Below are 19,077 nucleotides of genomic sequence, written 5' to 3'. Positions count from 1 at the left end.
TAATTTTATCTTTCAAGCAGAGATTAAACTGTAGAATCATGGCTCCAGTAAACTTTAGCAAGGTTACATTTTGAGTGATGAATGACTGTCGCTTCCGAGTGGCAGAAATGACTAATCACTGTGGTCATTTGCAACAAGTAAATTGTCTCAGAAAGGCTCATTTTTCTTTCATTTTATATTTGTAAATCGTGGCTTGTTAGATAAACAGGGCCTAATCAAAGAAAGGACCATTCTTCTGCCTGTTGGTATAGAAAGGCTAAAAATACACCTATTTGAAAAAAATTGAAAATATTTACTGAATATGCTACATGCTACATGAAAATAAAGGAAAATTGATTCTTACCTACTAATTTTTGTTCCTGAAGTACCACAGATTAGTCCAGACAAGTGGGTTTTGCAACCCTACCAGTGGATGGAGGCAGAGAAGAAAAAATTTGAGGCACAGCTACATAACCAAGATTGCCACCTGCAGTCTTTCAGTATTGACCTGTACCCAAGCCAAACTAGAGTGAATCCAAACTCAACTATCCCCGTCTCCCCAGGGCGAACATGAAAGCTTGAAACATAAGGTTGGAGCCTGACAACGACCCCCAAGGAACCAACCAAACCTGGTCATCCTATAGGCTCTGAAACTATATACACTCAATTTCTCATCAGATCTTGCTAATCAAAATCAGTACAGTCTTTCACACACAATGGGCTGGGACTCTGGACTGATCTGTGGTACTTGAGGAATGAATATTAGCAGTAAAAACCAATTTTCCTTTCCTGTTCGTACCCCAGATCAATCCAGACAAGTGGGATCTACCAAAGCATCTCTACAACGGGCGGGCACCTGAAAGACCCGTTCTCACCACACTTGCCAAAACATGGCTCCCCCAGTGTGTGAACATTCAATCAGTAATGCTGGGAGAATGCGTGCAGTGATGACCATGTTGCTGCCCTACAGATCTCCTGTGGTGGCACCAACTGACACTCAGCCCATGAGGCCGCCTGCGCTCTAATAGAATGAGATTGGAACCCCTCTGGAATCCTGTGACCCTTGCAAATACAAGCCAAAAAGATAGTTTCCTTCAACCAACGGGCAATCATGCCCTTCAAAGTTTTGTTTTCTTCCTTGGTCCCCCAAACAATACAAAATAGGTGATTTGACCGCCTAAGTTGTTGGTGACCTTCAGATATCGCAACAACACTCATCAAACATCCAAAAAATGGAGCTCTCTCTCGTCTGGAGATTCAGAAGACCAGTTTGGTAATGTAGGGAGCACCACCGCCTGGAAACTGCCTTGTGCAAAAATGAGGGTACCGTACACTGTACACCATCATCTGAAATTCTCAAAAACAGTTCCCCACAGGACAAAGCCTGCAGCTATGAAATTCGCTTGGATGAACAAATCGCCACCAGAAACACCATTTTTCAAGGCGAGGTCCTTTAATGACGCCCACCTTACTGGCTCAAATGAAAGCCCGCATAACACCTTGAGCACCAAATTCAAGATCCATGCTGGACACATTCTGGAAACCGGCTACCACAATTGCTTGGCCCCTTTCAAAAACCGGACTACATCCGAATGTGATGTCAAAGTCCTCCTCTGAGACATCCCAAAGTCATCAACTGTACACATCGGCATTATATGTCAGACTCTTAGACAAGCCCTGCTGTAAAAAGACTAAAACATGAGGCATATCTACCCTCAGCGGTTCTAAGCTTTCCTGCCTACACCATGCCTCAAACACCTTCCATACTCTGATGTATGCCATGGACGTGGACGGTCTCCTAGCCTGAAGTAAAGTGGTGATTACCGGCTCTGAGTACCCTTTCAGTCTTAAACATCTACTTTCAAAAGCCAAGGGACAAGACAAAAGTTATCTGCCTGATCCAAGAAGATAGGACCTTGTCTCAACAGCCCCCGACAGATGAGACAGCCTGAGGGATCCATCCACATGGCGAGCTGGATCAGATCTGCAAACCATGGCCTCTGCGGCCACTCCAGCACCACCAGAATCACCCTTCCTGGATACCTCTCAATGTGTCGCAACATATGGCCTATTAACAGCCAAGGAAGAAAGACATATAGCAGAGTGCCTGCCAGCCATTGAAGAACCAAGGTGTCTATGTCCTTGGACCCGGCTTCCTGTTTAAAATGGAAGAATCTTGGCATCTTAGCATTGCATTGCGATGCCATTAGATCCAGCTGTGGGTTGCTCCAGCGAGCTCAGATGAGGCCAAAGACCTCCCCTCAAAATTTCCATTCTCCTGAGTCCAACTGTTGCCTGCTGAGTTTGTCCCCCTGCACATTGTCCACTCCGGCCACATGTGATATTGCAATCCTCGGTAGATGCCCTTCCACCCAAAGAAAAAGCTCCTGGGCCTCAACAGCTACAGCAAGACTCTTCTTTCTGCCCTGGTGATTGATATAATCCACCATCAAGCATCTGAGAATATTCATACCACTTGACTTCGGACCTCTGGAAACAAAACCATCAACACCCTGCATATTGCCTTGTTTCCAAGTGACTGACCAAGTCGCTTCTACCAGCGACCATCGACCCTGGGCTGTCCACCCATGACAGACTGCCCCCTAACCAGAGAGGCTGGCATCCGTGGTCACCACCACCCAGCCCGAGTCTCCAGGTCCACCACTTTCTCCAAACTGTGCCAAGAAAGCCAGTATGATAGACTGGACCTGGATTCCTCCTGAAACAGTAATGGCTGCTGATACTCCTCCAACAACGAACTCCACCGGGACAGCAGGTTCTGCTGCAGAGGCCTCAGGTAGGCAAACCCCACAGCCTGTGTAGTTGCCACAGAATCCAGTACCTGTAAATAATCTCAGGCCTTGGGAACTGGCAGATGTAAAAACTGCAGTTCCTGTGACTGAATCTTTTCTACCTTTTCCGTGGCGAGAAAGACCCTTCCATCCCAGGTATTGAACTGCGCTCCCAGGTAGTACAAAGACTGAGTTGGCACCAGGTGATTGTTGGCCAGGTTTACCACCCAGCCGGGCGATTGTAACATTTCCATCACCTGACTGATTGCCTGTGAACACTCCTCTTTGGACTTTGTCCAAATGAGCTAATCATCCAAATATGGGTGAATGAGAATCCCCTCCCTTTGCAGGGCCCCGACCACCACTACCATCACCTTCATGAACATGCGTGGTGCCAAAGCCAACCTGAAAGGAAGGGCCCGAAATTGGAAATACTGTCCCAGCACGATGAAGCACAGAAACTTCTGATGCTCCTGCCGAATGGCTATGTGCAAATAGGCTTCCATCAAGTCCAAGGATGCAAGATCTCTCCTCTTCAAACTACCGTGATTATCATCCGCAGTGTCTCCATTTGAAAACACGGAACTCGCAGTGCCGTGTTAGCTTTCTATGGATCTAGAATTGGCCAAAATGTTCCCTCCTTCTTGGGGACCACAAAGTAAATGGAATACCTTCCTTGCCCACTCTCTGGAGTAGGTACCAGCACAATTGTGTCCGGTTTCTGCAAGTGGTGAAGAATATCCAGGATGGCCTCTTATGTGTTTTGGGACGCATAATGGGAAACCATAAAAACCTCCCTTACTGGATGAGAAAATTCTAAGTTATTTATTTTTTATACCGACGTTCGAAGAACATCACACTGGAAAGTTGTAACTGTTTTTTATCACCTCCTGAACCCACTACTCCGTCATGATCTTGGCTCACTCTTCATAGAAAAGGGACAATCTCCCTCCTACCGCTTCTATCGAAGATTGGACCACTAACAGCAGAACTGATTGCAGCAATAAGGTGCCATCTAGAAAGAACAAGTGGGGGGGGGGGGGGGGGAAGCTGCGCAGGCAGTATGGCCTCCTTATCAACATGGCCCAGAAGAGGAAGTGAGGTGGACTCGCGTGGGAACAAGAAAGCAGTGCGAGCCAAATTTGAAGAGCACAGTGTCAAACTCCAGGGCCCCAAGAAAGAGAACAAGTCCCATCGGCCACAGGGTCTGGAGGAGGAGGACAGACTGAAGCTTCAAGCTGCTGCCGTGTGTGTGTGTGTGCATGCCCTTGTGAAACTGAGCCCATGAGAGAGAGAACAAGCTTCTGTGTGTATGCTTGTGTGAGACTGAGCTTTTGAGAGTAAGAGCCTGCCTGTGGGTATGTTTGCCTATGTGAGACTGAGCACATGTGAGAAACAGCCTGTGTGTGTGTGAGACAAACTGTGTGTTGGCATGCCAATGTGAGAGCGAGAGAGCCTTTGTTTGTGTCTGTGCAAGACTTAGAATGTGAGAGTGAGAGTCAGCCAGTGTGTGTCTGTGTGCTTGTGTGAGACTGAGCATGTGACAGTGAGAGACAGCCTGTGTGTGTGCCTGTGTGACTAAGCACATAAAAGAGAGACAGCCTGTGTGAGGCTGAGCATGTGAAAGTGAGAGACAGCATGCGCCTGTGTGAGGATGAGTATTTGAAAGTGAGAGACAGCATATGTGAGCGTGTGCCTGGGTGAAACTGAGCATGTGAGAGTGACAGAGAGCCTGTGTGAGACTAAGCATGTGAGAGTAAGAGACTGCTTATGGGTGGGTGTGCTTGTGTGAGACTGATCATGTGACAGTGAGAGACAGAGTGTGTGTGTGTGCCTATGTGACTAATCATGTGAGAGACAGCCTGTATGAGAGTGAGCACATGAGTGAGAAATAGCTCTTTTGTGTATGTGTGAGACTGAGCATGTGAGAATGAGAGTCTGTGGGTATGTTTATCTGTGTGATGCAGAGCTAGTGAGTGAGAGACAGCCAGTGTGTGCCTGTGAGAGACTGAGCATGTGACAGTGAGACACAGCCTGTGTGTTAACAAGCTTATGTGAGAGTGACAGACAGCCTTTGTGTGTGTGTGTGTGAGACTGAGCATGTAAGACTGCCTGTGTGTGACTAAGCACATGCATGACAGACAGCCTGTGTGAGACTTAGCATGTGAGTTAGAGCCTGTGTGTATATATATATGTCTGTGAGCTGAGCACATGAGAGAAAGCCTCTGTGTGTGCCAGTGTGAGACAGCTTGTGAGAGTGAGAGACAGCCTGTGTGTTAACATGCCTATGTGAGAATGAGAGACAGCCTATGTATGTATATGATTGTGTGAAACTGAGCACATGAAAGTGAGAGACAGCCAGTGTGTGTGTGCCTATGTGAGACTGAGCACATGAGAGAGAGAGTACGGATGGGTCTGCCTGTGTGAGACTGAGCACGTGAAAGTGAGAGAGCATGTCTGTGCATGTGCCTGTGTGAAACTGAACATGTGAGAATGAGACAGCGTGTGTCTGTCTGTCTGTCTGAGACTGAGCACATGAGAGAGAAAACCTCTGTGTGTGTGTTTGTTTGAGACTGAGCACATGAGAGTGAGAGACAGCCTGGGCGAGGCTGAGCATGTGAAAGTAAGAGACAGTCTGCATGTGTATGGGCGCACAAGACTGAGCAAGAGACAGCTTGTGTGTTTGTGTGAGACTGAGCTTGAGAGTGTTAGGGAGACAATTATGTGCATATATGAGAGAGAAAGAGGAGAAAGTCTGAGCAACCAACCCCCCCCCCCCCCCCCCTTGTTAATCCAAGACAATCTCTGGGCATCGTGAAATAAAAAATTTCCAGGTATTGAAAGAAGGGGATTTTTTAAAAAATCCTAATTAGTTTTAATTATTGAATGTTTGTATCTGCTGTTTTGAAATGTTTTATTGGCGTTTGGAATATTTTTATGAGTTATTAATTGTTGGATGTTATTCTATTCTTCAGCTGTTATTAAATAATGAATTTTTTTATAAGTATGATTTTATTACTATTGATTTTATTTTATTTTATTTTTTATGAGGCATGGTAATTGTTTTTCCATTGTTGCACTGTTGTGGTTTTCAGTTCAGTTTTTGTCTATATATTTCTATTCACGTTTACATTAAGCTCTTTTTATTCTGTATTTGGTGAGGGTCTGTCTGTATTCTGCATGAATGACCGAGGTGAGATATTCTGCCAGTGTGTAGTTTCTGTAAAGGGATCTATAGCAGCCTGGCTTGTTCTATTTTTCTAATAAGAGGTGTATTGGTATTTTAGAGCCTGGTGTAATATTAGCACTTCTACCTTTTCATAAGTAGGGTTGTTACTGTTTAAGTGCTGGCAGTTGTGTTGTTTTAGTATGGAGGTTTTACCATATTGCAGCTGTTATAATTCTTTTACTCATGATTTTCTGAGTGCTAAGCCCACACTGAACATGTTACAATAGACCTAATGCCATATGAGTTCCAAGTGTCCTTTTTTTTTTTTTTTTTTCCTTTTTTGCAGGGTTTTCTGGTTGGCACCACAACAGTGCATGTAAATATAATATACATGTTGCAAATGATCTTTTTTTTTTTTTTTTACCTCAAACTGTACATTTATTGTCATTTTTTATATAAAATCTATTGTAAATGCATAATTTTTAATTGTGTGGGGAGGGGAGGGTGTGCAAGGTTATACGGTTCCAAGGCAGACTTCTTCACTTACTAGGCCCAGTAGGACACAGCTTTTGTCCTCCATTCTTGCTGGTGCCCAGCGAGAAATGGCAATCCTCTTCCTCTTCTGGGCTAGTGATAACTGATTCTATTTTCCCCTGCTGAACCCAAAAGTAACAGCGGAAGAAAAAAAGTTGTTGGCCTCACAGGGGACAGAGAATGCAGTTTGTACCAAAATTAATGTTATATCTGTTCAGAGACAGTACTCATCTTTCCCTTGTGTCATTCTTAACAAGTAATATTGAGGCTTTTTTTTTTTTTAGTTTAGCTGTGGATTATTGTGAGCAGTGTGTTATACGCGAGAGCACTGTCCATTAGGTATGTCATGAAAGGAAAAAGGTTGAGAACCGCTGGTGTAGCAGATGGTTCCTGGCAACTGTTCTCCATAAACCGAAGAAATGCAGACAGCGTTTTTCAATGGTACCAGAGATACTCTATTTTTCCACCAAGATTTTACTAGTGAAGTTGCCGGCAGCGCCAGAGTCCAAAAAAAAGCTTCTGAGAAGAATTCCTTACCTCTGAAGTCCACTTGAACAGTCAATACAATTTGATGTGGGAGAAAAGGGTGAGTATTTCCTAGGTTTGCCTCTCTCATCAACCCTAGGCATGGGAGTTTCCTGACTTCTTTGGTAGGGGGAGGGTAATAACCCATAACTGTGCAGTATAAATAGGGGTTATGCAACCTTCGTTGGTGCTTCTCCTCTTCCGATAACTTTGATTACCCTAACTCATGGATTCCTCTTTAGATGCAGACTGTGAAGAGGGCCGGACAGGGGACAGCACAGATCTTTGAAAGTTGAGTGCCAAGCAGGCATCTTTGACTGGGGGACTCCCATTCTCAAGCTCACTCTTGAAACTGAATACCAATTTTCGCACATAGGGATACAAACTTGTCCAATTTGGTAGGGGTGTCACAGCTGGCTAGTTCATTATTGATTCTGTTCAATAGACCCTGCCAGAAAAGGGCAAGCTGCGCCTCTTTATTCCCAGATAGTTCAGAGGCCAGGGTATAGAATTGTACAGCACACTACCCAATGGTCATGGAGCCTTGTCTCAGGCGGAGTAATTCTGAGGCTGAAGAAGATGCTCGAGCAGGCTTGTCAAATAGCTTCTTGGTCAGGAATACTTAGAGATTACAGAGACTGGGGTCATCTCTCTCCTATAAGGAGAAGCCCAAGCCAAAGACTGACCAGAGAGCAGAGATGCAAGGTTGGCCAGCTGGAGCTCGAAGTGAATTAGGCGCTGATCAATGAAGCCTCTACAGGTCCTGGGATTACCATCATAATGAGGTGGCAGAGGTAAGCGATGTGAAAGAGTAGTCACAGATGAGGTAGCAGTTGTGGCAATGCTGGGGGTGTTATGGACTGCAATTTATTTAGCCACAAAGAAAGTTCTCGTAAGACCCTAATAAAATTATCTTGAATTTTTTGTTTTGTTTGATTGTCTGTGAGAGGTCCAGCGGAAACTCCGGCAGGGGAATATCTGTTGGGTCCATGGTCTAAGCAAACTGTTGGAAGAGTGGAACTTGGAACTGCTGACAGTGCCACGGCACGGTATAGAATCATGAGGTAGAGATGTAGTCAGGCAGACAAGGTCGAGGCAGGCAGAGTCCATTCAGAAGCAGGAGACAAGAAAGGATCAGGGCAAGCAGCAGACGGAAGGACAGGAACCAGGTTGGATCTCAAGCAGTAATCAGAATCAGGAACAGCCAGAAGCAGAGGAACGAAGAAACAAGACCTTTTGCTCAGGCACCTGTTCAGAGGAATGAGCTTCTATTTATGTTGGGGAAGTGCTGATGTCATCAGTTTGTGCCACAAGAAATCCTGAGAGCAAGCGCTATAAAGCTGGTGAGTTGCTACAGGCCTTTACTCAGGGGAGCAGGATGCCGGGAGCCATGCCCCAGCAGATCGCCCAGGATCGTGATATATAGGATGCAGACCATCATGTAGCACCCCATGAATGGCAGCATATCCAACTGCCAGTGCTCTTCTTAACATTTGCATTGTGCCAAAGGCAAAATATCAAAGTGTGCTTGGAAGTACTTTTTAATCAAGCTGTTGGTGTCCAATACAATTGGTATTCTTTCCATAGCTTTCTGCTACATTTTCTTGGTCTCAGATTGCACCTCCTAGTACTTGAGGATCTTTTCTCTCTCCATGTTTTACATAATAGTTGCATGGTACTGTACTAGCAGTTCAGTTATTTTGGAACAAGAAAGCATGCTTTAAAAAAACAGCAGCTGTTACATTAGATGTTATCTGGGTTACTATTATTACTCTGGAAGCTTCAGTGAAAAGCTTCATCAAGCAGCTAGCAAGATTTCTTCACAACTGTACAGCAAAATCCAAGCCCTGGAAGTGACCTAGGAGAAGCATATAGGGAAATTTGATCAAAACGAGGATGCTCTGCAGAGGACTAATGCTGTAGTTAAAACTAACTTGGCTATACATAGCAAGCTATCAACTTTAGAAAATCAAGCCAGGTTTGAGAATTTGAACTTCCCTCAATCTCCCCATTTGCTATCTTAGGAGATCTTACAGAAGCATTCTTTGGAGCTTCTAAATGCTACAGTGAACGCAGTACCCTTTCTGTGAATTACTACCAGTTAAAAACATATTGGGGCACATGTGGATGAAAATGCACATGGGGAAGTGTTTATTGATAGCTTAAACCTGATGCAAATCCTCAAGAGATCCCTGGAAGATCTACCAAGGTCTACTCTTCTGTTGGACCTCATTTACTCTAGAACTAGACAAGGACTGTTACATTTGCCAGCTTGTGGGACCGTCACACAAGCTGGCACACTCACCTGAAGCCGCCCAACCGGCCTGATGCTCCATATAGCTGGGAAATGCTGCCAGCCTCCTCTCCAGGCTGCTCAGATAAATGAAGGCCTCACAGTGGGAAACTAGTCCTCCAGCGCTCTGTGACAACATCACATGGCCGGGTATCTAAACCCCGGCCATGTAATACCAAGACATCTCAGTAATGGGTCAACTACCCCTGGTGGTGTGAGTTGCTGCTTCGGAGCTCGTCTTTAGCCATGCCTTGCCTTTCTTCCTAGTCGTTGGCCTTGCCTTGTCTTCAGCTTCATCCATCCTTCCGTGCCCTTCAGTCTTGCCTTGCCTTCAGCCTCATCCTTCTCTCCTGCTTGCCTATTCTTGGATTAATCTCCGATACCAACCAGAGCCTGTGACCTGACCAAGTTTTGCTTGCCGCCTGCCTCGACCATAGGCTGTGACACCGACCATTCTTGCTTGGCATTAGCCCTGACCACAGCTTGTCATCAGAACCTCTCTTCGGCATTCACACCAAAGACTATCACCTAAATCATGACAATCCCCAGAATCCAAAGGCTCAACCCACGGGGAAAGGGGCTGGTAAAGGCGAAGCTCCAACTCAGTCTACTTCACCAGCTGGCAGTGAGGCCCTACTGGCACTTCCCAGTAGGTAGCGTCAACCTCACTCCAACAAGGACTGAATACTCTTTTGGAATAAAAATAAAAGGAGACAATTTCTTGTTACATGTCAGGTGGTTATTACAGTTGGTGCAGAACGTTTTTTGCAACATCCTTGTAAGTGCCTAGTGAAATATGGTGCTAATAAATACATTTTTTATGAAAAGGAACTGCTATGGAGTTTTCTTAATGGAAATGTTTCTTCAGAAGGGTAGCAAGTCAAGATATGATATCTGAACTTAAAATTCACACTAACATTGTCATATGGCTAGAAGTAACTGACTTATCTTTATTCCATTACTTTGCTGTTTAACTCTTTAATTTACTATTAGATTCCTTCCCTCTGATTTTGTGAGCTATATAAACAAATTACATGCTAAATTAGTATTCATTTTGTAGTACGAGAAGTGATTCATTTACTTCTGTTCCTACATTTCTGTTCATGTAGCTTTTGTTTTCTTGTTTCAAGTGGTTCTTGAAATTATTTCCATATAAATTGTATAAACAAAAAGACTGAGCTGCATTGATAGAGACAAAGAAATAAAGCCATGAATAAGGACCTCAGCAGAAGCAATGTCAAGAAATTGACAAATGCAATTCACTGAAAGGCAAACATTCAAATATTAAAGAAGTGGATAAAGTAAGCACATTGAGTACAAACTGCAGGGGAAAGAAAAAGGTCCAGAACGGATATCAAATTGGATGTGATAAGAAATTTCTTGCCCAAGAGGGCTTCAGCGTTATGAGAGATTCAACTGTGTGGCTGAAGCTCTCCAGACAAATTAAAGAAATGATGGGGTATAGGGATAAGTGTTTTTATTTACCTCTGGGTCTTTATTCCACTGCACCACATACTCCCAACAACAGTGTGTATGCAAGATATCCAGCTGAAGGCTACAGGGAAACTGCTGGTAGGCTAAATTCAACAACTCTGTCAACATAAAGTCACAAAACATTCATTCTAGTCACTTCTAATTTAAAAAGGGAAAGCGTTACGGTGAATACTTTGGAACAACATTTAAAGGTACACAATTAGCTTTTACCCAGTAGTCCTTCCATGCTCTTCTGTGCTTCTGGTTCCTGAAGTAGCACACCACCAATTCCCACAGAGTCTTCTGAATTTTCTGGATCTAGTCTCTGTTTGGCCACTTTCAATAGAGCTGGACTGAAATCCTGCTTAAATACCCATTTAGCTACACTGTCCGCAACACCTCCTAAAAGTAAACAGACACCAAAATACAGATAAAACTAGTTAGTATATGTAGGTACTATCAACTTCTGATATCCACTGAACTAGTACAGATAACTCTGACAGTCAATACAAGAATCTGATGGTTCGCAGCCTGAATTCTCAACAACTAATTCTAAATGTAGTCCTCAATTAGATTAAATGTAGCTATATTGATATTTCATCTCGACAGGCCAATGGGCTTAATCCACGAAAGAAACATTGAAATGGATGGTTTAAAAACTGCTTGTCTGATAAGCAATTAAACTTCTATGCGTACATCCTGTATGTGGGCGAAAGGTTTGCACCTATGCGCATACTTTGGAATTTTTCAAAATACACAAAGCCATTTTCCTCAAACTTTCCATGTACAATTTAGCAGATATAACTGTGGAAGATAGATTTGGTGGAAACATTTCTAGAGCAGACATATGCATATAAGTTTGTTTTGAAAATTGCTGTAACGTATGCGCAATGTTACAAAATTGCCCTCTAAATTTGGAAAATAAAAATCTCAGCCTACATTAAAAAAAAAAAAAAGAAGGCAGATGAAAGACTCTGCATATCTTAGGAACAACAAATTAACCCCTGCACAAGAGTGTTCAGACTAGCCTCCACTCTAATACATTATCAGTTTCATTAATTACAAGAAGCATGATCTTCATTAACTTTTTCCCCCAATATGAAGAATTACGCTTCTGAGGTCCCCAACATCTTGACTTGGTCAGAAAAAATGCAAAGAGCACAATAAAGCCAAGACAGACAGCCAGATAGTGAAATGCCAACATTAGGAAAGCTAATAATTTGGGCAACACAATAATAATGGGAGAGTTCAATTACCTCAATATTGATTGAATAATTGTCTCAGCAGGACCTGCTAAGGAGGTAAAGATTCTAGATTCCAGAAATTACTGCTTCATGGAGCAGCTGGTTCTGGACCCAAAATAAAGGGGCACGACGCTAAATCTTTTTTTTTAAATTTATTTGGAATAATTTTTTTTTTAACAGCTACAACAAATATTGTAGTTACACGGCAGTATCACCACATGTGCAAAAATACTTGAAGGGAAAAAAATTTTGAAACAATAAATCACACAAAGTTGACTTCAAATTAAGGAGAGAGATGACGACAAAGTATTGAGCCACAACAATATTTATAAATTTGGATTAAATACTCCAAAAGTAAATGCACATATTTATCATCCAAAAAACTTTTCAATTGAGATACCTCATAGAAAATACATTTTTTCCCCTGACATACTACCACGCACTTACTGGGGAATTTGAGACAAAAAGATGCATCCAAACCCAGTACTTGTGATCTTAATTCCAACAAGACTTTCCTTACAACCTGATCATGTTTACTTAAATTATGAAAAACATGGATTTTCTCATCTAAAAAGGGAGGAGATCTGTTCTTAAAAAGTAATTTCATAATTAAATCTTTCCTTTTCCAAGGCAAAAGATACAATCAAAGTCTTGCTAGCTTGAGTCTCTTCCTGAGATGATTCCAGTAGAGCTGTAACATCCAGGCTTATCAGCTGAAACCTATGGTTCAGCATTTCCTTTTGACACATCTAAGGAACATTTCCTTGAAGGAAATGGGGAATGGAACAGCTCCCCTATGAGGAAAGACTAAAGAGGTTAGGACTTTTCAGCTTGGAGAAGAGACGGCTGAGGGGGGATATGATAGAGGTGTTTAAAATCATGAGGGGTCTAGAACAGGTAGATATGAGTCGGTTATTTACTCTTTCGGATAGTAGAAAGACTAGGGGGCACTCCATGAAGTTAGCGTGTGGCACATTTAAAACTAATCGGAGAAAGTTCTATTTCACTCAACGCACAATTAAACTCTGGAATTTGTTGCCAGAGGATGTGGTTAGTGCAGTTGGTGTAGCTGTGTTTAAAAAAGGATTGGATAAGTTCTTGGAGGAGAAGTCCATTACCTGCTATTAATTAAGCTGACTTAGAAATTAGTCACTGCTATTACTAGCAATGGTAACATGGAATAGACTTAGTTTTTGGGGACTTGCCAGGTTCTTATGGCCTGGATTGGCCACTGTTGGAAACAGGATGCTGGGCTTGATGGACCCTTGGTCTGAGCCAGTACGGCATTAAAAAAAAAAAAAAAAAAAGAATATAATATAGTTTACATAGAGTGACATTTTCTGAGGCAATATCTTTAAATTCTCAATGAAACAATTATTTCATACAGTGTCACTATTTTTTTCCTAGGAAACTTAAAAAATCTTAAATTTTTATATGTGCCATTATTCTCAAGACATTTAACTCTAGTATGGAGAGACAAATTATCTTTTAACTAATACAGAATTAAGTGTTTAGAGATCAGAAAACTGAGTGGAAAGGATTCCTACTTGAGCTGCACGGTTCTCCAAGTAAGAATCATGAGCTTTAATTTTAACTGAAGCATCAGAGGAAAATTTACATAATTGAGCAACACTACCCTCTAATACAGTTTCCATGCATCACTAATGCTGTTTAAGAAAGGAAAATTGGTTCTTACCTAATTTTTTGTTCCTGGAATACCACAGATCAGTCCAGACAAGTGGGTTTATGCATCCCTACCAGCAGATAGAGGCAGAGAATTGCTACCTCTACTTAACAGAGAGTGCCACCTGCAGTCTGTCAATATTGACCTGTATCCAAGCCAAGATGTGTAACTCCAAACCACCAGGATCACTTCCTCTAAAAGAGCTGGGGGACAAGCTGGAACTCCCAACCAAACTGACCCCTGAACTATGGTCAAGAAAGAAAAAAAATATTTTTTTTAAATCTCAAAACTGTGAGAACTATATACAATTATCTTCTGCAGAACAAAATTAAACTCTGCATTACCTGCAGCATCCAGGATCAGGAGAGGTATTTCTAAAAATTAATCATAGTCAGAATGGGCTGGGAGTCTGGACTGATCTGTGGTATTCCAGGAACGAAAATTAGCAGGTAAGAACCAATTTTCCTTTCCTGTTCATACCCAGATCAGTCCAGACAAGTGGGATGTACCTAGGCCCCTTTACACTGGGTGGGATCCCGAAAGACCTGTACGTAGCACACTTTCACCAAAGATGCCCTCCTCTGGGGCCCTGACAGCCAAACGATAATGTTTAATGTGTGCAGAGGACCACACTGCAGCCTGACAGATCTCCTTCGACACCAGGAGGCTGCCTGAGCCCTTGTGGAATGCGCCCACAAATCCTCAGGGATCGGCTGATCTTTACAAATATATAGGCTGAAACGATCGCCTCCTTCAACCAAGGAGAAATCATACTCAGTCACCTTACCACCCTTCCTTGATCCACTGAATAACACAAAAAGGTGGTCAGAGGTCCAAAATTCATTAGTCACCTTGAGATATCTTAGGAGAACCCGATGCACATCCAAAAGATGAAGCTCCCTTGCATAGGGAGAATCGGGCATCAAATGCAAAAACCCTGGCAACTCCACCGTCTGGCTAAGATGAAAAGCTAGATACTGAAAAACATCATATAAATGGAAACTTATGATATCTTGTTTCATATAGTGAGTGGAGACCTCATATATATTTAGTGGAGGCAACTTGTTGTTTGCTCACACTAATTAACAATAGTTCTTACTTAATATACCCTGCAATTCTACAGGTACATTAATTCACCGTCTTTGAATTGTATATAATCATGGGTCTCACTCACAGTAGGGCTCACTCACAGATTTTTTCTTTTCCTTTTTTTGGAAATGAGCAAGTGTTCCTTTTTAATGTTCTTATACTTTAGGAATTTTATCGGCAGCTACTAAGCGCTTTAGCTCTACTTTTTTAGAATTCTTTCAAAACATATGCGGTTCCGATTTTATGAGCAATTGCTATGAATTCAGTTTTAAAGCACTTTAACGCTGACAACGTATATACGCTTTAACGTTGGCAACTTATCTTGTCTGTGAGCAAACAACAAGTTGCCTCCACTAAATATATATGAGGTCTCTACTCACTATATAAAACAAGATATCATAAATTTCCATTTATATGATGTTTTTCAGCATCTAGTGTTTATTGGTTATATCATAGTAAGCAGTTCTGTTAATAATGCAAGATGAAAAGCTGACACCACCTTGGGCAAAAAAGAAGGAACTGCCCGTAACAAGATCCCATCATTGGAAATCCGCAAAAAAGAGCTCCCTGCACGATAAGGCTTAGAGCTCAGAAATCCATGTCGCTGAGCAAATTGCCACTAGAAAAACCGCCTTTAGCGTAAGATCCTTCAAACAAGCCCTGGTTAAAGGCTCGAAAGGAAGGCCACACAAGACTTGCAGAACCAAACAGATTCCAGGATGGACAAAGTCTATGAACTGGAGGGCGCAAATGCTTTGCTCCTTTCAAAAAACGCACTACATCACCCAAATCGGCTCACTTAAATTCAGTTGGTGAGAGGGCGCTTTCTATTGCTGGACCACTATTGTGGAATTCCCTTCCACAAGATCTGCGTCTTGAGCTGAACATGAAAGCCTTTTAAAAAAGGCTTAAAAACTTGGCTTTTTCAACAAGCCTTTCCTTAAGAAGAGCTTTAAATTTACTCTTAAAACTCCTGTTTTACAGTTAATTTTAGTTTCTTTTATGTTTTAAGATTTACAAAATGTTATTTTATTTTTAGTTATTTTTTAACAAATGTTGTATCTTTTATTGCTGTTTTAAATGCTTTTATGACATTTATAATTGAACAGTATTTCCTTTAATTGAACGTTGCTTTTAAAGGGGCATGTATAGTCAATTTGTACACTGATGAGATATTTAATTTTGAACGTCAGTATAGAAAACCATTAAATACATGCGGATGCAAAGCTAAAACTCTTCCCTGCAGCCTTCCTCTAAAACAACCTAAGGCTGCAACCTGGACTCGGAAAGAATTATAGGCCAAACCTTTCGACAGCCCCTCCTGCAAAAAGGCCAAAACCTGGGCCACATTTGTCTGCAAGGGATCAGTGTCATGGGCACCAAACCAGGTCTCAAACACTCTCCAAACTCTGATATACATTAAAGAAGTGTAGGATCCCCTAGGCTGAAGCAGAGAAGAAATCACCAGCTCAGAATACCCCTTCAGGCGGAAACATTGCCTTTCAAAAGCCTAGCCGCTAGACAGAAGCGCTCCGTCTGTTCCGACAAGATGGGTTCCTGACGCAGCAGACCCTTCAAATGGCTTAAGCAAACGGGCCTGTCCACTACCAGCTGCACCAGATCCGCAAACCACGGACGTCGCGACCACTCCGGCGCTACCAGGATCACTCATCCCTGATGCTACTCGATGCAACATAGCCCCTGACCTACAAGCAGCCACGGAGGAAAGACATATAGCAGTGGCCTCTCTGGCCATGACTAAACCAGGGCATCTATCCCTGTGGAGCCGAATTCCTTCCGGCAGCTGAAAAATGTGGTTGCCTTGGCATTCTTTTTGCCATGCGATCGAATTGGGATTTGCCCCACCTGCGCCAATGGAGCGCAAAGGCCTCCGCTGACAACTCCCATTCTCCTAGGTCCACTTGTTTGTCTGCTGAGATAGTACACCCGTACATGGTCCATGCCTGCCTTGTGAGATGCTGCAAGAGCCGCTAGACGAAGCTCCGCCCAGGCAAAGAGCTCATGAACCTCCTGAGTCACCAAACGACTCTTCGTTCTGCCCTGCCGATTGACATTGGCCACCGTCGTTGCATTGTCCGAGAACACATAAACTGCCCGGCCCTGAATCCAAGGGAGAAAGAACAACAGCACCCTCCACACCACCCTTGTTTCCAGATGCTTTATCAAGCAGGACGCTTCCACCGGGGACCACGCTCCATGGGCTGCCGATCTTTGACACACCATTCCCCAACCGCTGAGACTGACATCCGTAGTCACTACCACCCAGTCTGGAACCTCCAGATCCACTCCCTTCTCCAAATTGGACCGTGATAGCCACCATGAGAGACTGGCCCTGGCCTCCTCCTGGAGCAGCAACGGTACTTGAAACTCCTCCAACATCGAATTCCAACGGTATAGGAGAGCCTTCTGTAACGGAAGCATGTGTGCAAAAGCCCATGGCACCAGATCTAGCATAGAAGCATGGACCCTAGGACCTGGAAATAATCCCAGACTTTGGGGACTGGCAGGGCCCTCAGACAAAACACTTGAGCCTGCAACTGAGAATCCTTTCCAGGGTGAGGAACATCTTGCCCATCAAGGTGTTGAATCAAGCACCCAGATAGTTCAAGGACTGAGACGGGATCAGCTGACTCTTTGCCTGGTTTATCACCCAGCCTAGGGACTCCAGTCACTCGCCGAATGGAAGCAAAGCATTCCGCTTCCGACTTCGCCCGAATGAGCCAATCGTCGAGATAAGGATGAACTAGTATGCCCTCTCTTCTGAGGGCCACCACCACTACTATCATGACCTTCATGAATGTTCACGGCGCCATAGCCAATCCAAAGGGCAGGGCTTGAAACTGAAAATGCTCTCCTAGCACAGTTAATCACAGAAATCTCTGATGATCTGCCCTGATGGGAATGTGGAAATATGCCTCCATCAGATCGTGAGATACCCCCTTGGCACACTGCCGCAGTCACTGTTTACAAAGTTTCCATCTGAAAACATGGGACCCGCACCAGTATATCTAGGGGGTGCTTTCAGTTTTCTCTCTGACTCCATCTGCTGGAGGGGAGGCATAACCCAGCAGTCTGGACTGATCCTTGGTACTACAGGAACAAAAATTAGCAAAGGTAAGACCTAATTTTCCTGTCTCTTTTGACTTTAAATATCCCCCATCTCCTGATCAACTAAATTATGTATGGTTCATACCCAGATCAGTCCAGACAAGTGGGATGTACCTAGGCCCCTTTACACTGGGTGGGATCCCGAAAGACCTGTACGTAGCACACTTTCACATAACCCACACGAACTTTAGCCAGACAGAGAGAGGCTGTGATGGGGGGGGTGTGGCGTTTGGAGATTCATGGGTCGGCCCCGTGAACCGCCCACTCTTACCCCCACCCTGAGCCATGCTTGTCTGTTCCCAATGCCACAGACCCCTAGGCTGCGGTGCAGCAGGACAGCAGACAGACCCGATAAAACATGCAGCAGGATGCCGCCAACTCTTTCCAGGGCTGCTCCTAGGCGCACGTGTGCTGGACTGAGCAGGAAATCCTCCACAGTGCCCTTCTGATGATGTCATAGACTCTGCCCTATATAAGGGCCTTCCTCGCTGCAATCCATGCCTCAGCAAACTATCTTATGGAGAGCAAGTTGCCTCAGCATTTGTTCCTAGATTACTGGTCTTCCCCTCTTGTGTTCCTGGTCTTCTCTCCCTGCTTGTGGTCAGTCTTCAGTTCTTCTGTGTCTGCCCACCTGTGCTGCTCATCTCCCTGCTTGCATTCCTGCCTTGTCTTACCTTGGATAGACTTCTGGTTTTGACTTCAACCTGTGACTACACTTGAACTCTGCCTGCCAATTGGCCACTGAATGACTCCTGTCCACGCTTGAACTCAGCCTGTTACCGACCACTGCCTGATGCCTATGTCTGAACGCTGCCTGCCTTGACCTCTGCCTATCTCTGTCTACACCTGAACCCAGCCTGCCCTCGACCCTGGCCTGTGACCTGACCTTCTCAACAGACATCCAGCTCATCTGCAGAGGCCCCTGCCTAAGACCTGCTGGTCCCAGCACCTGAGGGCTAAACCTAGGTGAAGCTCCAGTTGGGCCTCTGCCACAGCTAGCTCTGCCAGCCAACGGTGGGGACCTACAGGGCTCCTCCCTGCAGGTTGTGCCAACTCCACTTCGGTCCAAGGGTTTACACCTGCAACAGGGTGTTCATGTGGCGTGGTTAAACCTTGGTTGATAAGGACTGATATTCAGTGCTGACTGGCCAAAGCTACCCAGTTAA

At 43.9% G+C, this 19,077-nt stretch overlaps 1 protein-coding gene across 4 annotated transcripts in view; it reads right to left on the bottom strand.

Annotated features, from left to right (window-relative positions):
• Positions 1-19,077, bottom strand: part of RAB3GAP2 (RAB3 GTPase activating non-catalytic protein subunit 2) — a 279,134-nt gene that overhangs the window by 35,405 nt on the left and 224,652 nt on the right. For all 4 annotated transcript variants that reach the window (XM_029593170.1, XM_029593169.1, XM_029593168.1 and 1 more), the window contains 2 exons: positions 10,997-11,167; positions 10,778-10,884 (listed from right to left, as the gene is read on the bottom strand). In XM_029593170.1, the coding sequence (XP_029449030.1) occupies positions 10,778-10,884; positions 10,997-11,167 (278 nt within the window). The remainder of the gene's footprint in view (positions 1-10,777; positions 10,885-10,996; positions 11,168-19,077) is intronic.

This window comes from Rhinatrema bivittatum, chromosome 3 (assembly GCF_901001135.1).
Source record: "Rhinatrema bivittatum chromosome 3, aRhiBiv1.1, whole genome shotgun sequence".
Lineage (NCBI taxonomy): Eukaryota > Metazoa > Chordata > Amphibia > Gymnophiona > Rhinatrematidae > Rhinatrema > Rhinatrema bivittatum.
This window is presented reverse-complemented; position numbering and strand designations above follow the sequence as displayed.